Here is a 25,751-nt window from a genome sequence, read left to right as displayed (position 1 = left end):
TGTCACTCATAGTCGTTGGAATGTCACTCATAATTTCCCTGAAATTATGAAAATGTCACACATAGCAATCTAAAACCTTGGCAGCTATGCAAAGCCGGTCCTGACCACAGCACATTGTACACTGGGTTTTGACCTGGTAAAGTAAGAGTTAGAAACAAAAGTACAAGCCCCTCAATGCAAGATTATCTGAAAATCCAGGAATTGTATCATATTTCATAGTGCACTTGGTGGACTCGTGAAATGCAAAGTAATATTTCGTTGCCGACTTTCTTTAATTGAAGGTAAGGCATATATACACAGGCAGAAGCACATTTTCAAGATCCATCTATGTATGCTCTTTTGTTTAACCTTTTACCCTCGTTATATACGCAGTGATTAGTAAACGCCCTTTTGACCGGAACTTGGGCTTGTTTTGAAAAAAGCCTGAAAAAAAGAGTGACGATATCTGTCTCACACAGGAAAAGAGAAAGTGAAAGTACGCAGCGTCATTTCATTGGTGACCTGTCAGCTTTTGCAGCACAAGAGGGAAACCTCTCCACTCCGAGAGGTAGGAAGCACTAGTCCTTCTTTGCAACGGCCAGGCCGTTTTCTGCTGCTTTTTCCGTCTTGCTACTGTCAGAACGCTCTCCCACCCCCTTGTTTATGAGTAGTCAGTGTTGAACCCAGCCCACCATAATTTAGGACGGAAAGCTGCTTCCTCAGGTATCACATTGACAGACATACGCCTCCAGGAACCAAGCGCTCAGAAGCCACACCCCTGACAGGTATGGGAATGCCAGTTTCCCACTGACCGGAAGTTTTGAACCTGAAAGGGGGAGGTCTTCCCGGACAGGGACACAGTTCTGCCCCTCTGCCCAAGACCTGCGAATCACTCGTTCCTTAATTAGAGGCTGAATGCTGGCAGCGCCGACACCCCCGATTTTTTTTTAAAATTTATTTATTTATTGCGATTTTATATAGCACGAATATTACCCGAAGAGCGCTTTACAAAATAAAAACCAGTTGCCTTACATTAGGACTTAAGATTACATGAGCTACAAAGGAGATATCAACAGGAATAATTGCAAATATACAAGTTGCATAATTGTTGACAAAAGTATCGGTGTCACATAAAGTGATCTTGAATGACCATCAGAGAGTATTGTACGAGCAGATGGGGTTAAAAGTCAGTTCCGCAATACAAAATGTCAATTCATATCCGGGTCGGATTGTGATCACAATTTGGCCTGGGCACTGACGAAAAAAGTGGCCCACATTCGCAGGCGTGGCCCACATTTGCGGGGCGTGGCCCACATTCGCGTGGCGTGACCCACATTCGCGGGCGTGCCCTTTCATGAAACACACAAGGAATGTAAGTGGGAGGATATTGTTCTTGGGAAGGACACAGGGCCAAGGTGACAATGTCCTACAAGCTGAGCACCTAAAAAACAGCCAGGCCCCTTTCTATTACCAAATCATTCCCAGCCCTCCAGCGCAGGAGCATCTGAAAACAGGAAGGTCCCTTTCTCTTAAAAGCCCTCCCGCGCAGAAGCATCTGAAAACAGCGAGGCCCCTTTCTATTACAAAATTATTCCTCAGCCCTCCAGCGCAGGAGCATATGAAAAACAGCGAGGCCCATTTCACTTAAAAATGATTCCCCAGCCCTCCAGCGCAGGAGCACCTGAAAACAGCACGGCCCCTTTCTCTAAAAAAATTATTCCCCAGCCCTCCAGCGCAGGAGCACCTGACAACAGCGAGGCCCCTTTCTCTTAAAACACTATTCCCCAGCCCTCCAGCGGAGGAGCACCTGAAAACAGCGAGGCCCCTTTCTATTACAAAATGATACCCCAGCCCTCCAGCGCAGGAGCACCTGAAAACAGCGAGGCCCCACCTATATGTAAACTACTCAGCCCTCCCCAGCCCTTCACTGCCTCAGGGCAATGGCGTGGCAGGAGAGGGGCTAAAGCAAAAACACCGCTTCTGGGCCATCCATGGGGGTGGGGGGGAGGCTAAGGTGAAGATGGTGCGAGTTCCCCACATCACCTGGCCCCATAGTGAGACCCATTCTTCCTCGCCCATTATGCCCTGAACGAGAAGGGCTGTGGGCGAGGACTAATGCAAGCACTGTTTCTGGGCTGCGTGGGCCCCAGGGGCTCACACCTGAGCAACACCTGGCCCCCTGGGAGGCCGATTCTGGCACACAATCACCCCTCCCCAGCCCACCATCAGCATGATTGCTTGGCTGGGGTTGGGGTGAAGGAGAGGCCACAGCTGATCATCGCTGAATGGCCAGCTCGGCTGCACAGCGAAGCTGCTTTCCTCTCCCTGTCAGTGCTCTCTGTGGGCTAGTAAAGGGGGAACAAACCGGCCCACTGAGTGCACAGAGACACCGGCCCTTCGGCCCATGCCCGAGTGCCCACAGTGCCAATCCGCCCCTGATTCATATATGATCCCCGGTATTACTTGTAAGCAGGGCACTAGTCGTAAAAAAAGAAGTAGAGGGACGCTGTCACCGGAAGTGACGTCACAACAGGAAGTGATGTCACAAAAGGTACTGAGCTCCTCGTCCCAGAGAGGCCAAAGAGTGAAGTCCAGCTGTTTGGCAAGGGGGATTGCGTCCCCCGGTAAAATAAGTGGCGGGACGCCGTCCACCCGTGTGTTACCCCGACTCGAGCCCTGCTTGTAAGTAAAGAAGTGCTCAGCCATTTCCTGGAACGGTTTTAATTGCCAAGTGGGCCAATCAGCGATTTCCCTTCGTACATGGTAGCCTAGAGCCGATGTATGCATACGTTCCAATAGAACCTATTCAACCAGGAGACTCACGATTTTTAAAACCAAAGCAGGCTTTGTTTAAGTTGTCCCCCCTCCAACCTGAAATTGCCTCTGCTTCAATTGAATTCAATGCGCAAATTCATTCTCCCGATTTCTTATTTTAAATCTCCCACTTTCCTGTTCTAAAATGATGGCGTGTATGGTATTTCTACACCACGAACCTGGCCAAAAGCCAGTGGAGGAATTATAAGAATAAGAGTAACTTTTTTTTTTTTTTATTAGAGCGAACTAGCCCCCAACCGAATCGGGTATCAGAGCGCTTTACATAGCACCAGTTATGTTACATGAGGACACACATTCATTTTAGGCACGGGGATATTAAGTGATTTGCCCAGAATCACAGGAAGTTTTGGCGACAGTTATTGTTTTTCAACTAGCTTAGCAAATAGTTTCACTTTTTGGTTTATAAGTATTGCTTTATCAGTTTCCGCTTGCCTACGGTCTCATTCCAATATGCTGTATTCATTCAGAGCAAGTGGTCCGTTGGATCGAGGATTGCGATGGGGTGGGGTCCAGGGAGTTGGACAGGTGACTCGACCCAGGGGAAGCATGCTTGAAAACAGATATGGGACTGTTTGCCCCACCTGGACCGATGGAAACGGGAACACGCATAGTGTGAATAAGGGACACTCCCTCTTCTCAAGGAAGAAGCCGCGGGCCGGGGAGGCGAACCACTGAGGGGCCCAAGTTGAAATCGTACCGAGGGCGGAACACGGGAGACGTGAAGGCAAAAAGCCCACAAAAACAGGCCGCACTGAGATTGGCTGGCGCCGTTCAAAAGGCTCAATCACAAGAAGGGCCTTTTGCAGAAACAGGGAATTAAGGGCGAGAGGCAGCACTCCGTTCATTGTGTTCTGCAGCCCATCACAGCGCTGACTGTGTGAACCAACTTCACCGGAGATAAAGTGTCACAGATCGAAAAGAAAACCAAAACTGCAACTACAATTTATTTAATGAATGTGGAGTAATGAGGCTACCACCTCGGGATCCAAACCACACCACTGTTAGAAGGAATCTGACCGCCAGAAAAGAAGACGTCTAGGTAGTTCACTGTACTGCGAACCCGCGCCAATTGGCCACGAACATTGCCACGAACACTGGATATGCCGTGCTAGGAGAGCGACGCTTCCCCCCCAAAGGACGCTAACTACCAGACAGAGGACTCAAGTGCGGTCGACGAGCCGTGCATAGATGCTGGTCATGGGGGAGCACCCTAGCTAAGATGCCTGGATACAACGTAGCAGTGTCCTCTAGCTGCAGACAAAGAAGCTCGACAAATGAAGAATCGCAGGAGGAGCCCAGCTGTGCCGCCACACCGGTACCTGCAGCCAGGAAGGCGGTGTCAAGAAGCAAAGGCTCATCGAATGAAGAATCCCACGAAGAGCACACTTGTCCCAACAGATTGGCGCTTGCTGGCAGGATGGCAGTGCCAAGCAGCGGGCGTTTGGAATACAACATGGTGAGGAGATCAGGCCTCCCTGAAGCACCTGGAGCCAGCCCAGTGGAGTTCCTGGGGAGCATTATAAACAAATAGGGAGAGTAAAGGGATTTTATCCACCTGGGTGGACGGAAGAGTACTCCTGATCCCCTGGGATAGGTAACTATATAACAAAAGGAGGAGTACCACCATAAAAAAAAGGCTCAAAGAGCGATTTTGGTGGGATGAGATTCTAATGAGAAAAAAGAAGAAGTCCTTCTTTGTTTTTAATAAACCCCTCACTCACCGACCTGGTCGGTGACATGCTTCATCATCGGGGCCACCTTGACAGCCGAGTGCCGTCAAGGTGTGCTGCGACACCTGGAATACAGTGGAGCGGGTATGTGAGTGATGAATGCAAGAAAAAGAAGTAAGTGAGTTAAAAATTTTCCTGGTATGGCTTATATGTGAAAACTTTATTCTTAAGACTACTGGACAATAATAAAAACAGTGTATGTGTCGATACAGTAAAGGTTTTATTATGACCAAATGTATCTATAATATGTGTGCAAGGTCTACATGTTTCAAACCGCGTGGAAATTGCCGGTTTTTCTTCAGGACCATAAAAGGAAATGGGTGGTCAGGGTACACTAACGCCCTGCCATACCTGCAAACCTTTGTTCCCTGGTAACAAAAATAGTTACAGGGCAAGAGAAAGGTAACCCAAAAGTGGTTACAACAAAAGCAAAAAACCTGTAAAGAAAGAGGAAGTATAAGTCACCAAAACTAGTTACGTGCCTGTAACGTAGTGAAGTGGCGGAATCTGCTCTTTCTGTGAATCATCCCACAATCAGTTAATGCGGACTAATCAGGTGCAATTGTGGTGATCGAGTTGAGAAACATTATCATTAGCAAAGGCTCATCGAATGAAGAATCCCACGAAGAGCACACTTGTCCCAACAGATTGGCGCTTGCTGGCAGGATGGCGGTGCCAAGCAGCGGGCGTTTGGAATACAACATGGTGAGGAGATCAGGCCTCCCTGAAGCACCTGGAGCCAGCCCAGTGGAGTTCCTGGGGAGCAGCCTACCCAATAGGGTGACCAACCGTCTGTCATTTTCATGGACGGTCCCTGAATTTACTGCTATGTCCGTTGACCGTCAAGGAAGTTTCCACGGACGGCATTTGTCCGTGATTATAGCCTTGATGCTGACCGACAAATGTTCAGCAGTTGATTCTTGAGAGGGCTCAGTTCAATCAGCTGAAGCTGGTGGGAGGGTCTGTCCTGTGCTCTGATTCAGAGGTAGGGGCAGCCAGGGTGCCGGGCTGCTTCAAAGAAATGCAAATGTAGGGACTAGTTAGTCTGCACATGTAAAGGCTGCTTGAATGCAAAATAATTGTTAATTGCTAGAGTTAAGCTGCCTGAAGTGAAAGATTTCTTTTTTTGCCAATGTATTGTTAGGGTGCTCCAAGCTGAGCTGTGAAATTTCATGATTTTAACAATTCATACATATATCTTCAAGTAAGAAATAAAACATACTTCCGTTAATTGAAGATATGAATGTAGATGTGTCATTTAGGGTGCAAATCTGCCTCAGTTCCACTGCTAGCTATGCTCTTCCAGTGCAACATATAAGGATTGAGGCAGTTCTCTCCTTTGCTGCTCACTCGTTGTGTTAAAGGACAGATCCTGGAACTGCACACTCGATTATAGCTCCTTCAATAGGCACCCAGGATTAAAAACTTGCCACCCCAAAACTGCCACAGCACGTAGAATACAGCCACCCTATTCCTTCTCAGTCCTTTGGCAAGTGGGGCTACAAGACTCCTTTATTATTCATCATTCACCGCCAACAGACTATGCTTTGCTCTGAGACACAAACTTGTGCAGAGACATGCACTGATAAATGTAAACGTTGGGAGAGATTGTAGTTCTGTATGCAATACTTAACAAAGAACGTCAATGCCTGGGTAGCTATCTGAGGCTACATTTATGTCAAGCAATTACCACTTATTCACCTTGGTTAAGACTCGAGTTGACTTTAAAATATATCAAATTCTTAACCTGAGCGGGAGCTTCACATAAAAAGGACTTGATAAAGTTTAGCAAAAACGTAAACAAGTTCAGGGTGGGTCTGCTGTGAGAAGGCTTCGGAAAATTTAAATGAATGCCACCTTGCAAATGAATATAATGAACAGGAGTCACAATTTCCTTTGACCTTCAAGGTGAGCGCCCCCCAGCAGGCAATCAGACTTCTGAAGTGAGCTTGAAAATGAAAATTACTGAATCGCTGCTAGCTTAAATATTCTGATACCACCAAGTCAAAGTCACACCAACGAAGCAGCCTTGTCTAATATCTATGCTAAATCTCAGGAGGCTATAAACCAAGAAGATATCTGCAGAGGTAGAAATGCTCACCCTGAAAGTATCTTGATCGTTTTCCAAATAATACAGGTTTAGGTTTTATTAAATTAGCACAGTGAATTAAAACTATTGCAATAGAGTGTCATCATAGCGCAGTTACCACTTTAAAAGCAAAAACTAAGAAAACCATCAAGTTTACGTTCATATACATATAACTAACAAGGCAGTCTTGTAGTTACTATTATAATCACGTAACAGGTTTCCAGAGCCAAGGATAAACTAAATTAGTACAGGAATACTAGGAAAGGGGGCGAAAAAAGTCAGTGATAAGTTTTGGGGGGGGGGAGGAACTGGAAGGGCAGGGGCAAGAGAGGGTAAAAAAAGATTGTTCAGGAGTCTCGCATATCTTCCAGACCTTGCAAGCACTTGAATGTCTAAAGAAGTAAAGCAAAGTGCCGATGCCTCCCAACATGTTCTGATGCTCCTTTTTAAATGTAAGGGTTTTAAAAGAAGTCTTCTGGGAGCATCAAGGGCGGGACAACAGCACAGAAGATGCAACCATGATTCAGACCTGTAGTTGCACAGTCTGCAGGCCCCCTCCTCACTTGTTGGAGCCCATCGGTTGAAGGCAGTGGAGCGCAGACCTAAGAGACGAATGAACATTATATTCTTCCGGGCCACTGCGTTCAGACTTTCCAGGAGGTAAGATTGAGGTACCCCAGGGAGGTATGAGTTATTCAAGGGAAGCAGGATAGTTGTTGTTTTTAGAACCTGGATGTCCATCTGGTAGGAAATGTGTCTGCCCTGCTTATTGATAACCCTTTTCCAGACTGTGTATGGGATAGTGTCTGCGGTTACTAATGAGTAATGAGTTGACGATTCCACGGATTCCCAGAGCTGGCAATAGTTTCTTTTAACCGGGCTTTTAGGGTGTTGTCTACGGCTTTTAGTGTCCTTATAAAGTATTTCAGGGTATCAGCCTCACAGAAAATAGATTGTCTTTGAAGGCCCAGCTCCAGTCGTAGTCTTGCCCTATGGGTGAAATTTGGAAGATGGAAGATTTTTTTTTCAATGAAAACTTGGGCGTGGTCGAGACTGGCCGAGCATGCGCCAGGAAAGGCCTGATGCCCATAGTGTAAGGCGGGAAGAAGCGTGGCTTTAATCACCTTCAGAATGGGTTCGGCAGAAGGACTACTCAGGAACTGGTTGAGTCGGGTCAGGGAGTATGTTATTGCTCCAGCTCTCTGTTTCAAGGCGGCTAGGTGGACTGATGGTCTGGAAGACTCGCTAAACCAGATCCCCAGGTAAATGTATTTTGATGTTGTTTTGATCTTTGCGGGCCCAATGTTCCACGTTAAACTTTTCTTGTTCTTGCAACAGCCGTATATCAAAACCATTGGTCTTATCCTGGTTGTTTTTTAGAGCATTAGCAGTATTATATTTGTGGAGCTTGCTCAAGGTTCTTTGGAGGCCATATTTTGCCAGGTCCATTATAAGAATATCGTTGGCATATTGCAAAATGTGCAGGTTCATTTTTGCGAGGCCCAGTTTTGGCGGAAGGAGATTGCTTTTCTCTAGGAATCTTTTCAGATTGGCGGTGTAATAAAGGTTTAACAAGAGGGGGGCATGAACACAACCTTGCTTTAGGCCGTCTGAGGTTGGAATTCTTGCAGAGACTGTCGTTGGGCCAGTTCTGACTCGTACCTATGTGTTCTTATGCAAGGAGATAAGGGCTCCTAGCAGACTGAGGGATCCCCCACTTGTCTAATTTCCTCCATAAGGTGTTGCGAGATACTTTATCAAAGGCAGCACTGTAGTCTATAAAGCAGCAATAAAGGAGGAGATGATTGTTGTTGCGCTGCTTGTTGACACAGGATGGCTAGAGTGGTGATGTTATCTATTGTGGAGGCCAAGGATCGAAACCCAGTTTGAAAGTATGCCCAATTTTTCTTTAAAATTGGGCATAAGATCAAGCCTTTCCATGAGTCTGGTAGCCGATAGGTAGTAAACGCGTTGTTGTATAAGGGGACTAATAGCTTAGCCCAATCTTCTACCGCACATTTGAATACCACAGATGGAAGGCCGTTGGGCCGGGGATCGCCATCGTTTTTCATGGCTTTCAAATACTTGGAGACTTCGGCCGCAGTAGTCAGCTCATGGTCTCTATCTGCGTATTATCGGCACAATCTCTAATTTCGCCCTCCACAGGGTCCAGGGTGGCACAGCAGTATTGTTGAATCACATGATAGGACCAGTCTTCTTCACGGACCGTGTTCACCCTGCTCTTATTGGAGGAACGAAGTTTGTTTATATGGTTCCAAAAATGTGTCAGGCTTTTTCCCTTTAACAGGGCAAATATTTTTAGCCAGTCATTCTGCTCTTTTTGTTTCTTGGCTTCCCATGTTGATTTTTTGTAGGCCATATAATTAGCTCTGTGCCTTTCGATTGGTGCAGGCACACAGGCCCCTTAAGGGTCTTCTTTGGAGGGCTAACAGCCGGTCAAAAATCTGCTTCGGGCGAGGCCTGGGGGGTCTGTGGTGAGCTTCAGGGCCTATTAAGAGGTCTCGTAATTTGACAATGGCTTTGTCCCACCAATGATGGAAGTCTGTGGGAGAATTATGCATGAAGTTTAGAGTTATTCCCATGAGCCAAGTGCCCACCTTATCATAACCCGAAGCGTCCCATTTAATTTGTCTGACTAGAGTGTGGAATTCGACCTGCATTGAATGCCCCACTTCAGTTATTTCGGTAGCGGTAGGCACTTGCAGGTCCATTGTTACAATCAAACGGTTATGGTCGCTCTTGGTACGAGTGGGGATTTCCATCATTATTAATTTGTTTGCTAGAGATGGTGATAAAAAAATGTAGTCAATGGTCGAAAGATTATTAAATGTTGGGGACAGATGGGCACCAGGATCCTGTTCCTGTGCGATTTGCTTCGCAGAACGTAAATTGTAATTGTTTAAAAAAGTGGTCATGACTTCTTGCTCTTTAGTTTTGGTGACTGAATGGGTGTTGTAAACTAGGTCTCTGATGTTGAAATCGCCTAATAACAGTACTTCTGCAGAGGCAAATTCCAATAAAAGTTCTTCCAGATGTTTGACCAATAGGACTGTTGCCATTGATTTTGATGTTTTAGCTATGTTGTGGTAACCGTTAATAAAAAGCAAGGGAAAGGCCCTGCTGGAAGTTGAAAGACCGGTAATTAGTACAGTTTGCCCTGCCGTTAAGTTCCGATAGATGGGAGTAGCTGCAATCTTGCATCTGTGTTTTCTGAAAATGGAGAGGCCCCCAGAAGGTCTTCCATAGGAATTGGGCTGGAGGCTGATTAAAAGAGTTCATAATAGCAGTGGAGAGGAAATGGAGATAGAGACCAAGTCTCCTGAAAACAAATGATGTCACTTTTATTCAGATATTCCACTGCAGATTTTGATGAGAGGATCGACTTTAACCAAATAATACAGACAATGGATCAATTTCTGGAAAATGTGAACTACCTTTAATCAATCCAAATATTGGTTATCTTGCTTGGTAATTATAATTTTTGTCCAAAATATTTCACTGTGGAAACCTTGAACTATTTGTGACAATTTAACAGCAGTTTGCAGGATTTATAGAATTTAGGGTGACCAATCACCCGTAAATTTCACGGACCATCTGTTATTTGGGCCTCCTGTCCGTGATGATCTCTTTCATGAACACCTTTTGTTCGCATTTTCTAGACAGTGGAGAGAGCTGCCCCCGCCTTCTCCCCCCCCCCCCCCCCCCACCCTCAAGAAGCCTGAGCTCTGTAACTGTACATGACACTATATTCTGGTCCTCTGCCTCCTCCTGTCCCAGCTAGTGTGAACAACCATCCGTAAATTTCAAGGACCATCTGTAATTTGGACCTCATGTCTGATGTCCGTGAAGATCCCTTTTACAGACGCCTTTTGTCCGTAATTTCGGGCTGTGCAGGGAGCAGAGCTGTTCCCTGCGAGAATCCTCAGGTCCCTGATGGGGCCGCCTCACACTCATCCTCTGAGCACAAGAGCAGCCCCACCGCACCTATTGTCATTCTGTATGATGGCTGATTGTCACATACAGAATGACAATGGGCCAGCCTGGGCTGTTACTGCATGTGTTGGGCCTCCTTCTGTCACGGTCTAGGGCGAGGCAATCTGTTAGATAGAAGTAATGTACAAAAACGCCTATGCTATTATGTGCCAGTTCATGAAAAAAAGGCGGGGAAAGAAGTTAAAAAGAAGAGGTTATATTTCTTTCACTGTCTCATCATTTCATAACTGAAGCATATTTTAAATATTATATACAATGAAGCCATAGTTAAAGCTTTTTTATTTATTTTATGCAACTAACACTCATTGACAAAGCCAATAGTCTTACCTTGTTGTAGGTCTAATGTAATGTTACTGGATGCAATGATAGAAACAGCAAAATACCAGTAGGGCGGCACACCATGTTCAGCACATATTTTTAGATTAGGGGCTAGATGTAGGTAAATGGCATTTACCGATTCGTAAATACCGAATTTTACCGATTCAGTATTTACAAATCGGTAAATGCAATGTAGGTATTTTTACCGAATTATTTACAGAATCTTTAAAATTCGGTAATTACCGAATCATTATTTACCGATTCGGTAATTGCCATTGATTCCTATGGGCCTTGTTTTCAGTGCCACCTACATCTAGATTTACAGATTCTGTATATTCCCCTACCACTTCTCTCACCAAACATGCTTGCTCAGAACCATGAGTTGTAAACAAAATATCAGATTGGACAACCTAGTGCAGTAACCATATAAATAGATTCTCATCGGATGAAATACCACAAAAAGACCTGCACAGTTGCTCAAAGCTGCGCGCATACCGAAAAAAAAACGTAAAGTGCACGATTTTCTCAACCTAATATAAACGTATTTTGACTTTTAACTAAGTGGTTGTTTATTTACTCATATATTTTCGTGCAAATTCCTCTGACGTGTCTGTAAAACTTACCTTTTGTTGCGAAGTTTTGTCCTGAATTTTGACCTTCTGTCCTGAATTTTGACACTTTGTCCTGAATTTTTACACTTACCGTCCTGAATTTGCCCCATGCCAGTTGGTCACCCTACCACCCAATGGCAGGATATGTTGCTCTTGGGCGGCCGGCGATAGGGAGGCTTGTTTGTTTTTATCTGGTCTAACAGCACACAGAGGCATGCCAGGCCGTGGTGCCGTCTCAAGTTTGTGTTATATAAAAGCCGAAGCAGCAAAATGGTGCCATGGACATCACAGCATGTGGCAGCAGAAGCGTTGTGCACTAGCGGCAGGAGGCGTGAGGTAAGTGTGGGTCTGCACATTAGGGCTCCAGTTACCACTCCATCAGCTGTTTTCCCAACAAAAGGCAGTGGCCTTTTCTTTTCCCAGTTTCTCAGTGATCACAGAAAGGCAGAGACCATTAAAAACCTCACTCTTGTGCAATGGGACTCCTCAAAGAAGGACTTGCCTCAGTAAAGGAAATAACGATCTACTTTGTGTACTATAGCTTACTTTTGAGCAAAATCCACATATTTTGTTCTCCTGTCTTTAGACATGATGGGATCATTCCGGAAAGTCTACCGGTGTCAGTTCTCATCGTGTGGTTGCCTGACTTGAACATGTCACCCACCAAGGCATTTAAGGAAACACTGTTAAGGACCGCAAAGAAACATAAATTACTGACTGTGGTGATAAATCTTGCCCATATTAACATTTTCACTAGTGATCGCTACTTTTTACTATATTTCAGCATGACTGCCTTAGGAAATGTTCACAAATCGTGCATTACTTTCAATTTGACACATATATACACTACACAACCTGCCATATAATCTACCTTCACTGCTTCACAACTTGACAGATACAATACATATTGTATCCTGCTTTCAGACACCCGCTTATCATCAGCACCCAATATGACTGACTGCAATATTATAATATCTCCCTAGTAAGGGCACCAGACATTCACTTAGAAGGAAAATATCCGACCAGGTTTATAAATTAAAGGGTGTCATAATCTTCCTCTAAGAAAGAAAATAGGTCTAAAAGAAGCCATATGAATGTGAAGTGTCTAGACAGATAAAGTTAACTGTTCTTCCTCAAAATCAAAATAACTACCCCAATTGCTAAAAAGTCCAATGAAGCTGTGATCACCATAGTTGGGTGAGGAAGCCAGGTGGGTCATCTAGAAATTATCCAAAGATGACAAGAATTTTATGTGATTAATATGTATGCACTCAATGTCTATGACCCTCCATTTTGGTAAAATCTGAACAAAAATGTTGTTTACTACAAGACCGAATAAAACTACTCGGCATTAGTGCCAGCCCGTCATTATGGATGTCGGGGCTCCACCCCTCCGACTTATCGTAATCATGAAGAGAGTCTGTCATGCTAAGCTAAGGTAAGCTTGACAGATAAGTTCAGGCGGCAGGTGCTTTACATGTGCCAATGTGTAGGTGGCTGGCAGCCTAAGCCATGGTTTTCCGGGCTCAAGATCTCACAGCCCTGTTGGTAGTGATCACACAACAAGGGGGAGCCCTACTGACAGTCACCTTTGGGGACTTTAGGTTTAAGCCCTGAAATGCCCAGGACTGACTGTCTATTATTGAGGTCTTACTCTACCCTTTCCCAGTTTGTTACGTAGGGTGGAGTCAGCAAGTTTAACTAAATCCACCCCATTCTGTGACGTATGGCAAGGTTAGCCAATGAAAGTAGGAGGCAGGATCTTCTGTTTTTCCCTTCCAGAAGCCTCTGTGTAGCTCCTTTGCTAACCTTCATGCTTGTCCCTTTCACCACACGCTAGTACTTCCAACGCTACCACAGACCAGTATTTACTGAACATTTGAGTGTGTGTGTGTATGTATGAATGTGTATTTGCCTGCTTGTGCTCCAAATGTGTGTGTGCATGTATGTTCTTTTGAATGGTAAGTGTGAGTATGTGTGCGCCCTTGTTAATGCATGTGTGTGAATGAGTGTGCTTGTGAACGGATGAATGTATGTATGATCTACAGCAACCACCTACACATCACAGCAGACTCACAGATTGAGACAAAACTAGCCTCTGATCACACTTATCACTTTGGCACTGACATGTTTTTTTAACTAAATCAGATTCCGAATGTTTGAAGATAAATTTTAAACCTACTTGACAATAACTACTATCATACAAGTAAATGCCGACTAAATCTCAGAAAATTCTAATTCCGACCTATCTCCCCCAAGTCATATGCATAGCTGCCAAGGTTTCAGATTGCTGTGTGTAACATTTTCATAAATTCAGCGTAATTATGTGTGACATTTCAACAACTATGAGTGACACTTTGTCGCAACCATAATCAGGCAATGAAAACCAGGAAAACATATAAATATGAGCAGTTAAACCCATTTGAGCAACAAGACATTCTAAGAAGATGTTAAAACTGCTGGAAAGCAAAGCCCCAGAAACTAAATCACTTAGTTCTCTTCTAAGCTGATCGTACTGTTTAATGAAACGAAGACTCAGGTCTGCACCAGTCATTTACAGTGTGTGCCGCGCCACTGCAAACAAAATAATGTTTTTGTAAATTTTAGCGGTCAATTATTGTAATAGGGTTAGATTATGTTTTTCAAAAAACGGCGCAGTTTGCTTGCCACTTGCTCCCCTTAAGTACAGAGAATAACATGACTGCTGAAGTGGGGTATAAACAGAGAGGGAGGCGGATAAGGACTGTTTTCCATGAGTCTTCTCACTTGAAAGCAATAGCACACATATCAACGTTTGCTGAGGTATGGAATGTAGCCAATGTGCACTGCAGACTCCACTACTGAAAGTTTGTGCAGGTGTTCATCTTTAATTTCTTCTGCTCTGACTGACATAAAATAACAAGCTTTACCTATTCGCTTTCTTGACTGCTCGGTCGTTATAAATCTGGCCTAATCAAATGAGTAAAGGGACATCAGTTTTATTTAAAAGCACTGAAAGTTCGACGAGTTCAGAGTTTTTACTTACTTCAATTCGAGGCAGGCGACGAGCGAAGACGGCGCCATAGCAATATCACATGTCGCTGAATGTAGCATTTGTACATTACATGATCTATTGCAACGTTTAGCTGTGGTTACATAACAAAATGTTCGTCAGATAATTTGTGATGCCATGTAAATTGTAGATACTGTAATTATGAACCCCCCATCCAAAGAACAAACTTTTAAACTGTCCCCCCCAACCATATTCCCCCTTCCCCGAACCCCGGTATTCACATTTCTAAATGTCACTATAGCCGGGTTTACAGAGATGTATCGAACATGGGTGTCAGTGTGTGTTGTGGGACTTAGTCTGTGCTCGTTAGTCTGAGAAAGCGAAGGTATTTCGGGCTTGCAATTTCGTTAAATTTCATTGCTAGGGGATTGAGGAATGGCTTCCATACGCCCTTAAATGTGTCTTCAGAGTTTGCCAAAGTAGCATTGATTTGTTCCATCCCTAGAAAGTACCTTAATCTATGGAGCCACCCCAGATACTTTGGCGTTTTTGGCGTCCCCCAGTACAATAAAATGTTCTGGAGTGCCACCCCCAATGCTATACCCATCTGTCCCCCCTTGTGAGATTTTAAGCGAAAGGTCCGTGGGTTTGGCAGTCCTAGTATTATTATGCCGGAAATCTTGGGATCTGCATGTCAAACTGCTGGTCAATCTCGTCTAATATCTTGGGCCAGTAAGATGCTAGTGTGCGGCACTCCCACAGTATGTGTAACAGGGTAACATCCTCCCTACATCCCCGCCAGCATGTGGGACTTCGCTCTGGATTCCCTATGTTAAGCTTAATTGGCGTCAGGTACCAATATGTTACTATTTTGGTGGCGGTCTCAGGACTGGATGTGTTTCTCGCTGTGTGCCTGGCCCTGTGATATATTTCTTCCCATTCCTTACTTGGTAGGTCCCTCCCTATCTCCTTAGCTCAACGTTTCTCACTAGGTGTGGGTTGCAGAGGAGCAGGCAGGCGAAGCATGGCATAGAGTTCAAAGATTTCTTATCATTGCTCTTTGTGACTAACCATTTTTCATATCTCGTCAATTTTCTTCTGACTTGTGGGTGGATACTAGGTTGGAGCAACCAGTGCCGCAATTGCAAATATCCGAACTGTTCAGTCTTCGGCAGTGTGTAATCTTTAAAAAAAAAATCTTTTTATTGAATTTGAATAATAACAAATCACATATATGATCAAGAGATAATTGACATATCTCATCATACATAACAGTCATCCATTTAATACAGTCAGCGCAATCAGGGTGCATTGTGACGTCATCGTGTTGTACGTTGCAATTCCAGTTCTGTTGATGGGGACTCACATAAATCTCCTTGATGGGCATTTGGCAGTGTGTAATCTTGACGTAGTTGTGTGAATGGTATTATCCCCTCTACGTCGAAGATGTGTCATGCCGCCTTACAGGGTTTGGCTTGCCATACCGCAAATGCCTTACTCTCAATTCCCGGGGAGAATTCCTTGTTCTCATCAGTGAGGGTAACGTCATTCTCGTTTAGTGCCCACCCTTTCCCACACCTCCTTCACTGATTTTGTGGTGGGTGACCGCAGTAGACTCTGCGGCCTGTTTGCTTTCTATAAAAAGGGTACCTTCCACAGCGAGAGTCCCGCTATAGCCCTATCTTGGAACAACCATCTTTTTTTCTGATTCCTCTCAGTTCCATTCCATCAAATATCTCATCCGAGCTGCCCGAAAGTAGTCCATGAGATTTGGAATCCGCAGCTCCTCATCTTCCGGGGTCAGGTAGCCCAAATCCTGGCGCATACGCGGTTACATGCCTACTCAGACAAAGTGGAGAATGTATTTTTGTAAAGATGCAATTGTTCCTTTAGGCGGAGAGACCGGAAGTGTTTGGAACAAGTATAGTCCTTTAGGCAGGATTAACATTTTGATGGCTGCTATACGACCTAGGAGTGAAAGGCGATAGTGTCTCCAACCATTCAACTCCTTCTTACTCTGTCAAGTCAGTTTGGCATAATTCATCATGACTGTTTGCTTAATGTTGGGGTCCAACTCTATACCCAGGTATGGGATTGATTCAAGCGCTTGAGCCACTGGAAAGCATTTTCCCCCTATCGCCGAGCTCCTAGGTGTCCCGGATAGACTTAGTGCCTGCCTACATTTACCCGGAATCCCGAGGCCTTGCTGAATGCCTCCAGTTCTTCTAAAAAAGCTGACAGCGATCTCTCGGGCGACTCAAGAGATGCTATGTCATCGGCATATAGACTTATTGAGTGGTGCCCCCCCCCCCACCCCCCCACTGAATGCCCTTGATGTTAGGGCAAACAGGGGGGCTACAACAGGCACTCCTGCCTGGTGCCTCGTTGAATAGAGGAAGGACGGGAAGAGATACCATTCACCTTATTCGAGGCTGTAGGAGAGCTATAACATCTACCTACCCAGGATCTGAAGCGCTCCCCCAAACCAATGTGGGACAGTGTTTTTGCCAGATATCCGCAGTCTACTCGGTCGAACGCCTTTTCAGCGTCGACCGTTAGTAAGATATGGCTATAAGCTCTCCTCAGACTATCTCTTTCAGGGCCTCCCATAGTGTGGAGATGGTTATGTCAGGGGAGTCATTTGTCTCTAAGTATTCAGATATGCATTTAGTAAGTTGCTTCTTCACTGTAGCCTGGTGGAGCATACTGTCTCTCAAGCGCCAATTCCCTATGTGTTTCCTTTGTGGTGGTAGCTGTATTGTGACCCTCACTGCATCATGGTCAGAGAGTGCCGCTGGTTCGATTTCCACTTCTCTAACTGCTCTGCTAACTTCTTTCGTACCTAATAGGTAGTCCAGGCGTTCATAGGTCCCATTCCTGTAGTCATTTTAAATACGTCACACAGGACGCAACAATGTGTAGACTTAAAGGAAAGTGCACTTGGAAATTATTACTGTGAGTAAATTCAAAATTTTAAAAGGAACGTCAAACTTTACATATTTCTGTACAATTTTAAAGTATCACAGAGTAGTTTGTTTGTACTTGTTTGACACCCTTGTACTCATTGTTATCTTTTCAATTTTATACACATGTGTTAGACCTTTTCTGTTAATTTTAATTTTAAATACATGGACACTGTTATCTGATTTTCAATTAACTTAATTTAGTTATGCTCCAGACCTGCTATGCCTCACACATTGTCAAGTATTCTTCTAATAAAAGTATATGATCACATTTCTGACAGACATACAGGTGTAGTACCCTAGGCGATGTTTTCATATCACCTCTATGAATTACCAACAATTCAATTCATTATCAAAATAAATTGATCAACAACCTTATTCTTATGTCTGGAAGCCCTTGGGATCATGCTCTAGTACCTGCATTCATTATTTAAATATTCTATTATAGTATTGTACAATCCTGATAAAAAATATTGTGTCCTACCGCTGTCAGTTGTTTTGAAGGGAGAGGTGATCGTTGCGAAGAACATCCTTGTACTCCGGTGCTCTTAATTGTAATCAGTGGCTAACTCATAAAACTTCAACACACTTTGTTTTCTGCACTTACCTGTATTTGGAGGATATAGGTCAATTAGTCCATAGTTCAAAACTAAGTTTTGTATTGCAAATTGATTAGTGGTGTCAATACATTAATATTACAATATACATCAATAACTTAAACAATATTTTTTACAGCAACAGTGAACAGATTCTTTAAAAAAGACCCATAGGATATATGTTAGGGAGGCTCATATTTTCTATTTATGTGAATGTAGTTCCTCGTCATTTTTTTACCAATAATGGTTGTTATCTATAAATGCGAATGTAGCTCCTCATCATTATTCATCCCTTAAGGAAAGAAGGAGCCTGCTTGTAAGATAAATCGAGATTCTAGTCTGCGCAGGGTGGAGAGGCGGTCTCCACCTCTTGGATGCTTTTGTACTGATTCTATACCAAAATATGTGGCCTTGGTCCAATACCCCTGGTGTATTTTCTGGAAATGTTTTGCAGTGCTGTTGTTGCGATCATTGTTAGCGATGGGTCGTCATTGTTCTAGAATGCATTTATTTTTTACCAGAAAGGTGGTTGAGCCAATATACCACTTCCTGCTTAGGCATATAATGGCGTATACTACAAATTCTGTACCACAGTTTATTGGTTTGGGAATCTGCCATTTTTTGTTAGTGCGTTTAAGTGTAACTTCTGGTATGTTTTCACTATGTTTACAGGCTTTACAGCATCCACATTTGTGAAATGCCTTGCTTGGTTTCAGCCAGTTAGTTTTGTTTGGAATCAGATTACTCTGTGCTAACATATCTTTCAGAGATACACTCTTTTGGTATGTGAGGGTGTATGTCCTACCTTATCTTTTAGGATAGGATCTTATTTTAAGATAGTCTCTGTTTTAGAATTCATCTCAAGTCATTGGCCTGGCTATTGAATTTGATGATAAATCTGATGGGACTGTTATCTTTCTCTTTTTTTCTCTCTTTGTGGTGTAGTGGTTGAAAAAGGGCATCTACGCTGTTGATATTATTAGCCCTTTGTTCAGCTTGCTGAAGAGATTTTATTGGGGGATGTTTTTGCTTTAATCTCTGAATTATTGCCTCTTTGGTTTTGAGGTAAGATTCCTCAGAGCTACAGTTTCTTTTTGCCCCTATAAATTCATTGAAAGGGATCCTACATCTCAGATTTGGTGGCTGACTGCTTGCCGCATGTAATATGGAATTTCCTACTCCGCACTTTCTATGTACATACCCACCTCCTCCAACACAAGGGGGGCCCGCTACGGGCCCAAAAATGCAATCCCTGCCAGCCGGTGAATGGCAGTTTCACCACCATCCACCGGCTGGTGGGGTTGCAGCATCGCAATATGGCAGACGGTGCCTGTTAGGCACTGCCACCATATTGTTGATGTGGGTGGGTCAATCGTAACGATTGCCTGTGGCGGACAGACTTTGCGTCCGCCAGCACACTGCCCGACATTGTTGGAATTTGGCGGGTGAAGAAGTGCCTTACGATGGCGGTAAAACCGCCACCGGCAGCCTGCCGGTGGCGGTTTTACCGCCATCATAATGATCCCCTAAATTATTAACTTAGCATACTTCCTTTTAATTATATATTTTTAAGCATCTGATGAAATGTAGCTCCTGCTTTTTTATAGTTCATATTTCATTTTTCTAGTGTTTTGCATTGTATTGTATTTTTTATTTCTAGTGACATTATGCTTGTGCTGCAAAGATTTGTGCTTTAAATATATTTATGTAAAATTGAAATTACTACATCAGCCTTGTGTATAAGCCTTACATTTTGAACATTATATGCAGCTTTAACGAAACTATCATACTGAGCAATCTCCCCTTTTCAGCTGATTCCTTTAGTTCCTTTGCAGTTGCAATGTTATTTAAAAGGGCCTCCTGTTGTACGAAACTGTAACTCTGGGAAAACCTTCAATTAGATTTTAACCATGTGTTGGTATGAGATGACTTCTCCTTTCCTAAAAATAACAAGCATTGTCTAAGCCAATAGGTTTCCCCCATGGAGACGTACTGGTGTCAATGTTTTAAAATATTGCACAGCAGCATGAGCTGCTGTGCAATGTGGCTCAAGGTAAATAAAAACAAAGTGGCATTGCACGCCCAGGGGAGACCGCACCATAGCACTTTGTTTTTATTTACTTTAAGTCATGTTGCCCAGCAGCATGCCATGCTGTGCAACATCTTAAAAAAATATTAACTAAGCCAAATAGCTCTGCACGAGCTATTTGACTTTTTAAATGTTTTTAAAGATGGCTTATAGTAAATAAATACAAAGTGCTAAGGCGCAGCAGGTGCTGACCGACATATAGGTTTTTGTTCCAATAGGGTGGGGGGCGAAAAAGGACACCAGAGGGCATGGAGGGACGGCAACTACGAAGCAGGAGGAACAACGAAAACAAGAAGGACATGGAGGTGGTAGGAGGGATGGGAGGGGGTAGAGCAGTCCTGCAAATACATGCACTCTTAAAGAGTGCCCGATTAATAAGAAACATTTAAAAAAGTACCTCTACAAGCAGCAGCCGGAAGAAGTTCACTGACCGTAGACACAGGAAATTGCACTTGGTCCAAGCACCACAGATGACGGAAAAATTGAAAGAAAAGTGAAAGCAGCAGGAGGCCCTGCAGGCCTCGAAAAATCCCAAAAATGTTACTAGACCTGTAGGTCTAGTGACTTAAATAATCACCTCAACCTAATTATAATGCTCTTGACCCATAAACTAGTTTCAAATTATGTGATCCTGGGCAAGTGTTTTAATTCACTGCGACGCCATTTTCTTTTTTATCACATACAGAGCAGCTTTAAATACACGAGTTCAGCAAGGCAGCTGTACAGAAAACTATTTTGTTTGATTTAATAAACTAAACATTAACTCCATATAGAATACAAATCTAGCCACATAAAGTATACACATAACCGCTTACTTGGGTCTTAGTTCATTAACTGCATTAAGGCGGGGAGCAGGAACTTTTCTCAAATCATGTTTAAAAACTATCACTTTTAATAAATATTTATCTAAAGCATAAAGTAGCAACCCCGCAGGTTTTGCAATGAAATGGCCACAGAATTTATCACTGACATGTGGTTTTAAAAGTATATAGTGTACAATGTTTGGAATTAAAGTGTCTGCAAATATTTGTCATTTGCACATCACCAAGTAAAGTATTCTGATTTACTTTGCTCCTATTAAAATCTTTGTTTGCATCATACTTCGGAATTACAAAAAAAGTTATTCCATAATTCCAGTTATATTTTGAAATACTTGTGCTATTTATTTACAAGCAGTTTAAATGTTGTTGGATAAAACAAACTTGCATTTTACATCCTTTAGTTTCACAATTCTTGTCAGCTCACTTGACAAAAACCATTAACTGTGATAAATAAGTGAAAGAAAAGTTAAAACCATTTTCCAGGAACAGATAGACAACAATTAGTAAAAAGTCAAACTGACATTTGACCTCTGATCAGATCAATCAGTCTTACGAACCACAATCCCTTCCTGGTACAAAGATTGAACAACCCTTAAAAGGTCACATACTTACAGTATCGCACTCTTTAGAATCCTAAACATGTGTGCCATTGTTTTAAGATGGTCCGATCCACAATATTTATTTTTGATATCTCTCTAACCTTTATGAAAGAAACAACTGCTCCTAGCAACGACTTCTTGGTAACTTTCTATAATGTAACACAGTGTAGACAAAACAAATATGTTGTTTGCCTGTACTAACACTGTAGGAGAGGTCATAGGCTAAACCTAAAAATGTAGGATTCCTTTTCTAAAGTCTTAGCATATGAGATAGCAATCCTGGAAACTATAAGAATATGCTGTAATCATAGTTAAGCCTAATGTAAATTCTATCAATGCTGTCCTAAATTCTGACATAGAGTCAAAGCTAAATTATTTTATAACCGAGGCACATAATCTTATCTCTGTTGCTGGATGTCAGACTTTTTAAAATAATGGTTGCCTAGGTTTCTAAACGACTCATACTGTGATGGAATAATATTCACGTTCTATCTCCCATGAAGGATCAGTTTCAAAACATCTACCTACATAAATATTTTCAACAGTGATTTTATTTTTACTCCCCCTTTCCCCATCCATATAACTCTCCCTGGCTGTACACCAGTCCCTCTTTTTCTCTTTGTTTCTTATTAGGTTGTTGCTTGAACTTTGTGTGTGACTGAGTTTTATAGAAAACATTATTTGCACCAAAAAATCATTAATTTACCCTTTTGGTACAGTTGAGTTCATGTGTTCTCCAGTGCATGCTCAGTTTACAGTGAGAAAAACAAATAAGTGTTCCTACAACCAGATCACAAGATTTGAGATTTTTTATCTATTGCCAAACTACCAATGTTTGTTTTTGGTGTTCATCTTTGTGGGATTTGATATATTGATACAGTTCCAGAAGGATATGTTAATATTAACACTCCTAGAATCTGAAATATACAGTTTATTTTTATTTGTAAATGGGATATCAGATATATGCTAACCTATAAATTGCATGCTCAGTGAACAATATGTTATTTACTGAAGATGGGCCCACGCTTTAGGGATCTATTCTAACATAAGTGATGACAGGTTTGCATAGGGGAGCAAAAAATGTTTGTGAACTGAGCCCTCTGTCACTTCACTTCAATTATAAAAAGCTAACATGAATAGAATATCGGAAAACAGGATCAGATTGAAGAAAAACTAGGATCTGATGTGTTTTAAATTTCATTTCTTCACCAGATTGTTACAGCTTGTGTTCCCCCTTCCTGAGAGAGCCTTCAGCAGTCACCAGGATGCATAGCATCAATGATCTCCCTGAAGATGTCCTCCTGGAGGTGCTGTCTCGAGTTCCATGCCAAGACTTGATCCATTGCTGTAGCCTGGTCTGCAGGCACTGGAAAGATGTGGTTGATATGCCCACCCTTTGGAAAAGGAAGTGCCAGCTGGAGTTTTTTTTCCTCAGTAGCGGCATAAGGAATCCTGGTGATTGGAGGTGCCTTTACTTCCTCTTCAAGCTGAAGAAGAATTTAATAAAGAATCCTTGTGCAGAAGGTTTGTCTCCCTTACGCTAGTCGGGGCTCTACAAGAGGAATGGGATAAATAGCTTATAGCTATTGCGTTGTTATCTAGTTTTTCTTCCAAAGTTAAATCTTGTGGGTCCATCTTAAGTGTAATTGGGTAGTACATATTTAACGGCATGCTCTTTAGAATTTAACGAATTAGAATGTCTTCCTAAATTACCTGGGTAGAAAAAGGGAGAAGCTAGAGAGCATAAGGGAGAAAGATTTATTTTAAATCATTTCTTAAATGTGCAGTGATATCTTGTCTTTTTGGTTTCAGGTGTTGCACTTTTCTTGTGCTGAGGGTTTAAAATGTGCCTGGTATTTACTGCCCTAGGATGAGGCCAGAGAGAGGATATCTCTCTCTTTTGGCACATAGAGGTCCATACTAGTTACCTGCCTCCCTACTGTCTTGGAACACAAGTACATGAAGTAGTTAAGTATCCGCCTACTTCCGCAGCAGTAGGAACTGGGATCTGCCCACAGTAGGTATCAAATCAACCGCACAAATCAATTTCTAGGAGGCAAATAATAAAGTATAATTAGTCAGCCCAGTGACACATGTTCTGTTAGTTCTTAGACCTTGCAGAATGTCTAAGTTACCAGGCATGATGTAGACACTGTTTTGAATGGCACACAATTCATTCATAATTGTGAAGCCCTGACACTTTTGTGGCCCTACTGCACCACCCATGCGCATTCATGAAATTCCAGTCCCCAGCTCTTATTCTCAGCCCAGAAGTGGATCCAATGTTCACTGAGATAAGAACAAGGTAACCAGAGTGGTCGCCACGGGAACGGAAGACCAGCAACCTAATTGAGTTCCTCTTAATCAGTGATAAATTCCCACAACCTCAGAAATAATATAAAGGACCCACCTGTGATCAGGTAGGCAGAAAAGAAACACTCCCTCGTTAGAAAGACCACTCGCCTTCATCTGAAAAGCAGACTGTGCAGGAACAAACTGAATACTTGAAGAGCTTCCAGCCAAGTGAAAGAGGTGTGTGTGTTACAAAGGGTTTTAACATCAAGTAAAACCCCCACCCTTTTCACTCAGTTAACCAGCGGTCATGGGGCACACGGATTACTCCAATAAATGTAGAGAAGATAAAGGCAACCTCTGATAAAGGAAGATCTCAGAACTCACAAAGTGCCACTGGCCCTAGGGGGTGGTAACAAGTGAAGGAAACACCAACAAAGTACAAAAACAACAGACCACAAAAAGCAAAAGGCCTTCATCCAGAAGGACTAGGCTGTAACAGTGGAGAAGACAACCCAACGTTGTAGAGCCAGCCCCCATCTAAGGCATAAAGAACCACCCAGAGGAGAGTTTAGGTAAGAACAAAAAAGACGACCAGTCATCCAACACTTCAGAGGGTTTATTTCCATATTGAAGAGTGGTTTTCATGAAAGGCCCCTCCTTGGTGCAGCTTTTGAAATATCTGGCCCCCATGAGAGAATCCCAAAATAATTTTCTAGGGAAAGACGCTACTTTGCCTCAAGTCCTTGTTTGTCACAGCTGCAAGAAACTCCTTGCAGGGCCTCTGTCCTTTTAATTGCAATTCTAAAACTAGATGTGATGCTCATAGTAACAGCTTAGAATAACACTTTCTCCTCAAAGATCAAGTCGGGATCTACCTCATGAGCTACCTTTGGCAGAAATATGGAAAATAGTCACTTTTCGTGGAAGGCCAAGATGTTAATGGCCCTACACAGCAAACATGGCCATACACCAAGCAGCTACATTATAGTCCATGGAAGTAGTTATTAACCTTTTGACTTCTGAGGACCCTAACTGAATCAATAATGGAATTTGAGGAGCCACCCTCAGTCATTACTGAAATCTGGGGATCCCCGCTATTACTGGTAGCTTGGGATCCCAGCATAGTTCTTTTCTACCATTTGAATTTCAAAAGAATGCACAAACATACAGAAACAAGTTTACATGAAACAAATACACAATTGATGAAATATTTTATTTAATTCACAAACAAATTTAGAAAATCGAAATTTTAATGGGAAGGTGGGTGCATTCTAAATTCGATTTTTAATTCTAAATGGTGAAGCAATATGCAAAAACTCTAGCATATAATTTTGTTTTTTTGTGCCTAATGCATGCTCTCTTTTGTTGGCATTTCATTTGAGGTAGCCCATCATCTATACAATACAGTGGTTACTGTTCTTGTGCTGCTCCAAAGAATAAAGTTAAGGTTAGCAGTTCTATTTTATGTCCTACATTTCTAATTCCTACACATTTACAGAACATTTTTAAATATTTAATTTTACAGTTTGCTGCTTTATGTATTTTATTAATCTGCTAACATTATTTAATTTTTTATGTAGCCAGTCAGTCAAATTATGTGTATAAAGACCTCGGGCCCTCATTACGATGGCGGTGAGACCGCCAAGGTCAGTCCTTCGTTGGCGGTCCCTCTGCCATCAGACCCAGCATTACCGCCCGCCGCATTATGATATGCAGGCGGATGCTTACGGTCGGAGAGACCGACCACCACGAATCTGACAGGCTCAAGGAGCCCGTCGGAGGGTCCACCATCCTCACAATGGTGGTGGTGCCTGGCAGGC

The 25,751-nt window shown here is 42.9% G+C and overlaps 1 protein-coding gene across 2 annotated transcripts in view; it reads left to right on the top strand.

Moving 5' to 3' along the window:
- Window positions 1-463: 463 nt before the first annotated feature.
- LOC147710631 (F-box only protein 44-like) overlaps window positions 464-25,751 on the top strand; it is a 401,416-nt gene continuing 376,128 nt past the window's right edge. For both annotated transcript variants that reach the window (XM_086921310.1, XM_086921309.1), the window contains exons 1-2: window positions 464-547; window positions 22,849-23,160. In XM_086921310.1, coding sequence (XP_086777436.1) covers window positions 22,902-23,160 — 259 coding nt within the window. In that variant the 5' untranslated portion in view covers window positions 464-547; window positions 22,849-22,901. The remainder of the gene's footprint in view (window positions 548-22,848; window positions 23,161-25,751) is intronic.

This window comes from Lissotriton vulgaris, chromosome 5 (assembly GCF_964263255.1).
Source record: "Lissotriton vulgaris chromosome 5, aLisVul1.2, whole genome shotgun sequence".
NCBI lineage: Eukaryota > Metazoa > Chordata > Amphibia > Caudata > Salamandridae > Lissotriton > Lissotriton vulgaris.
This window is presented reverse-complemented; position numbering and strand designations above follow the sequence as displayed.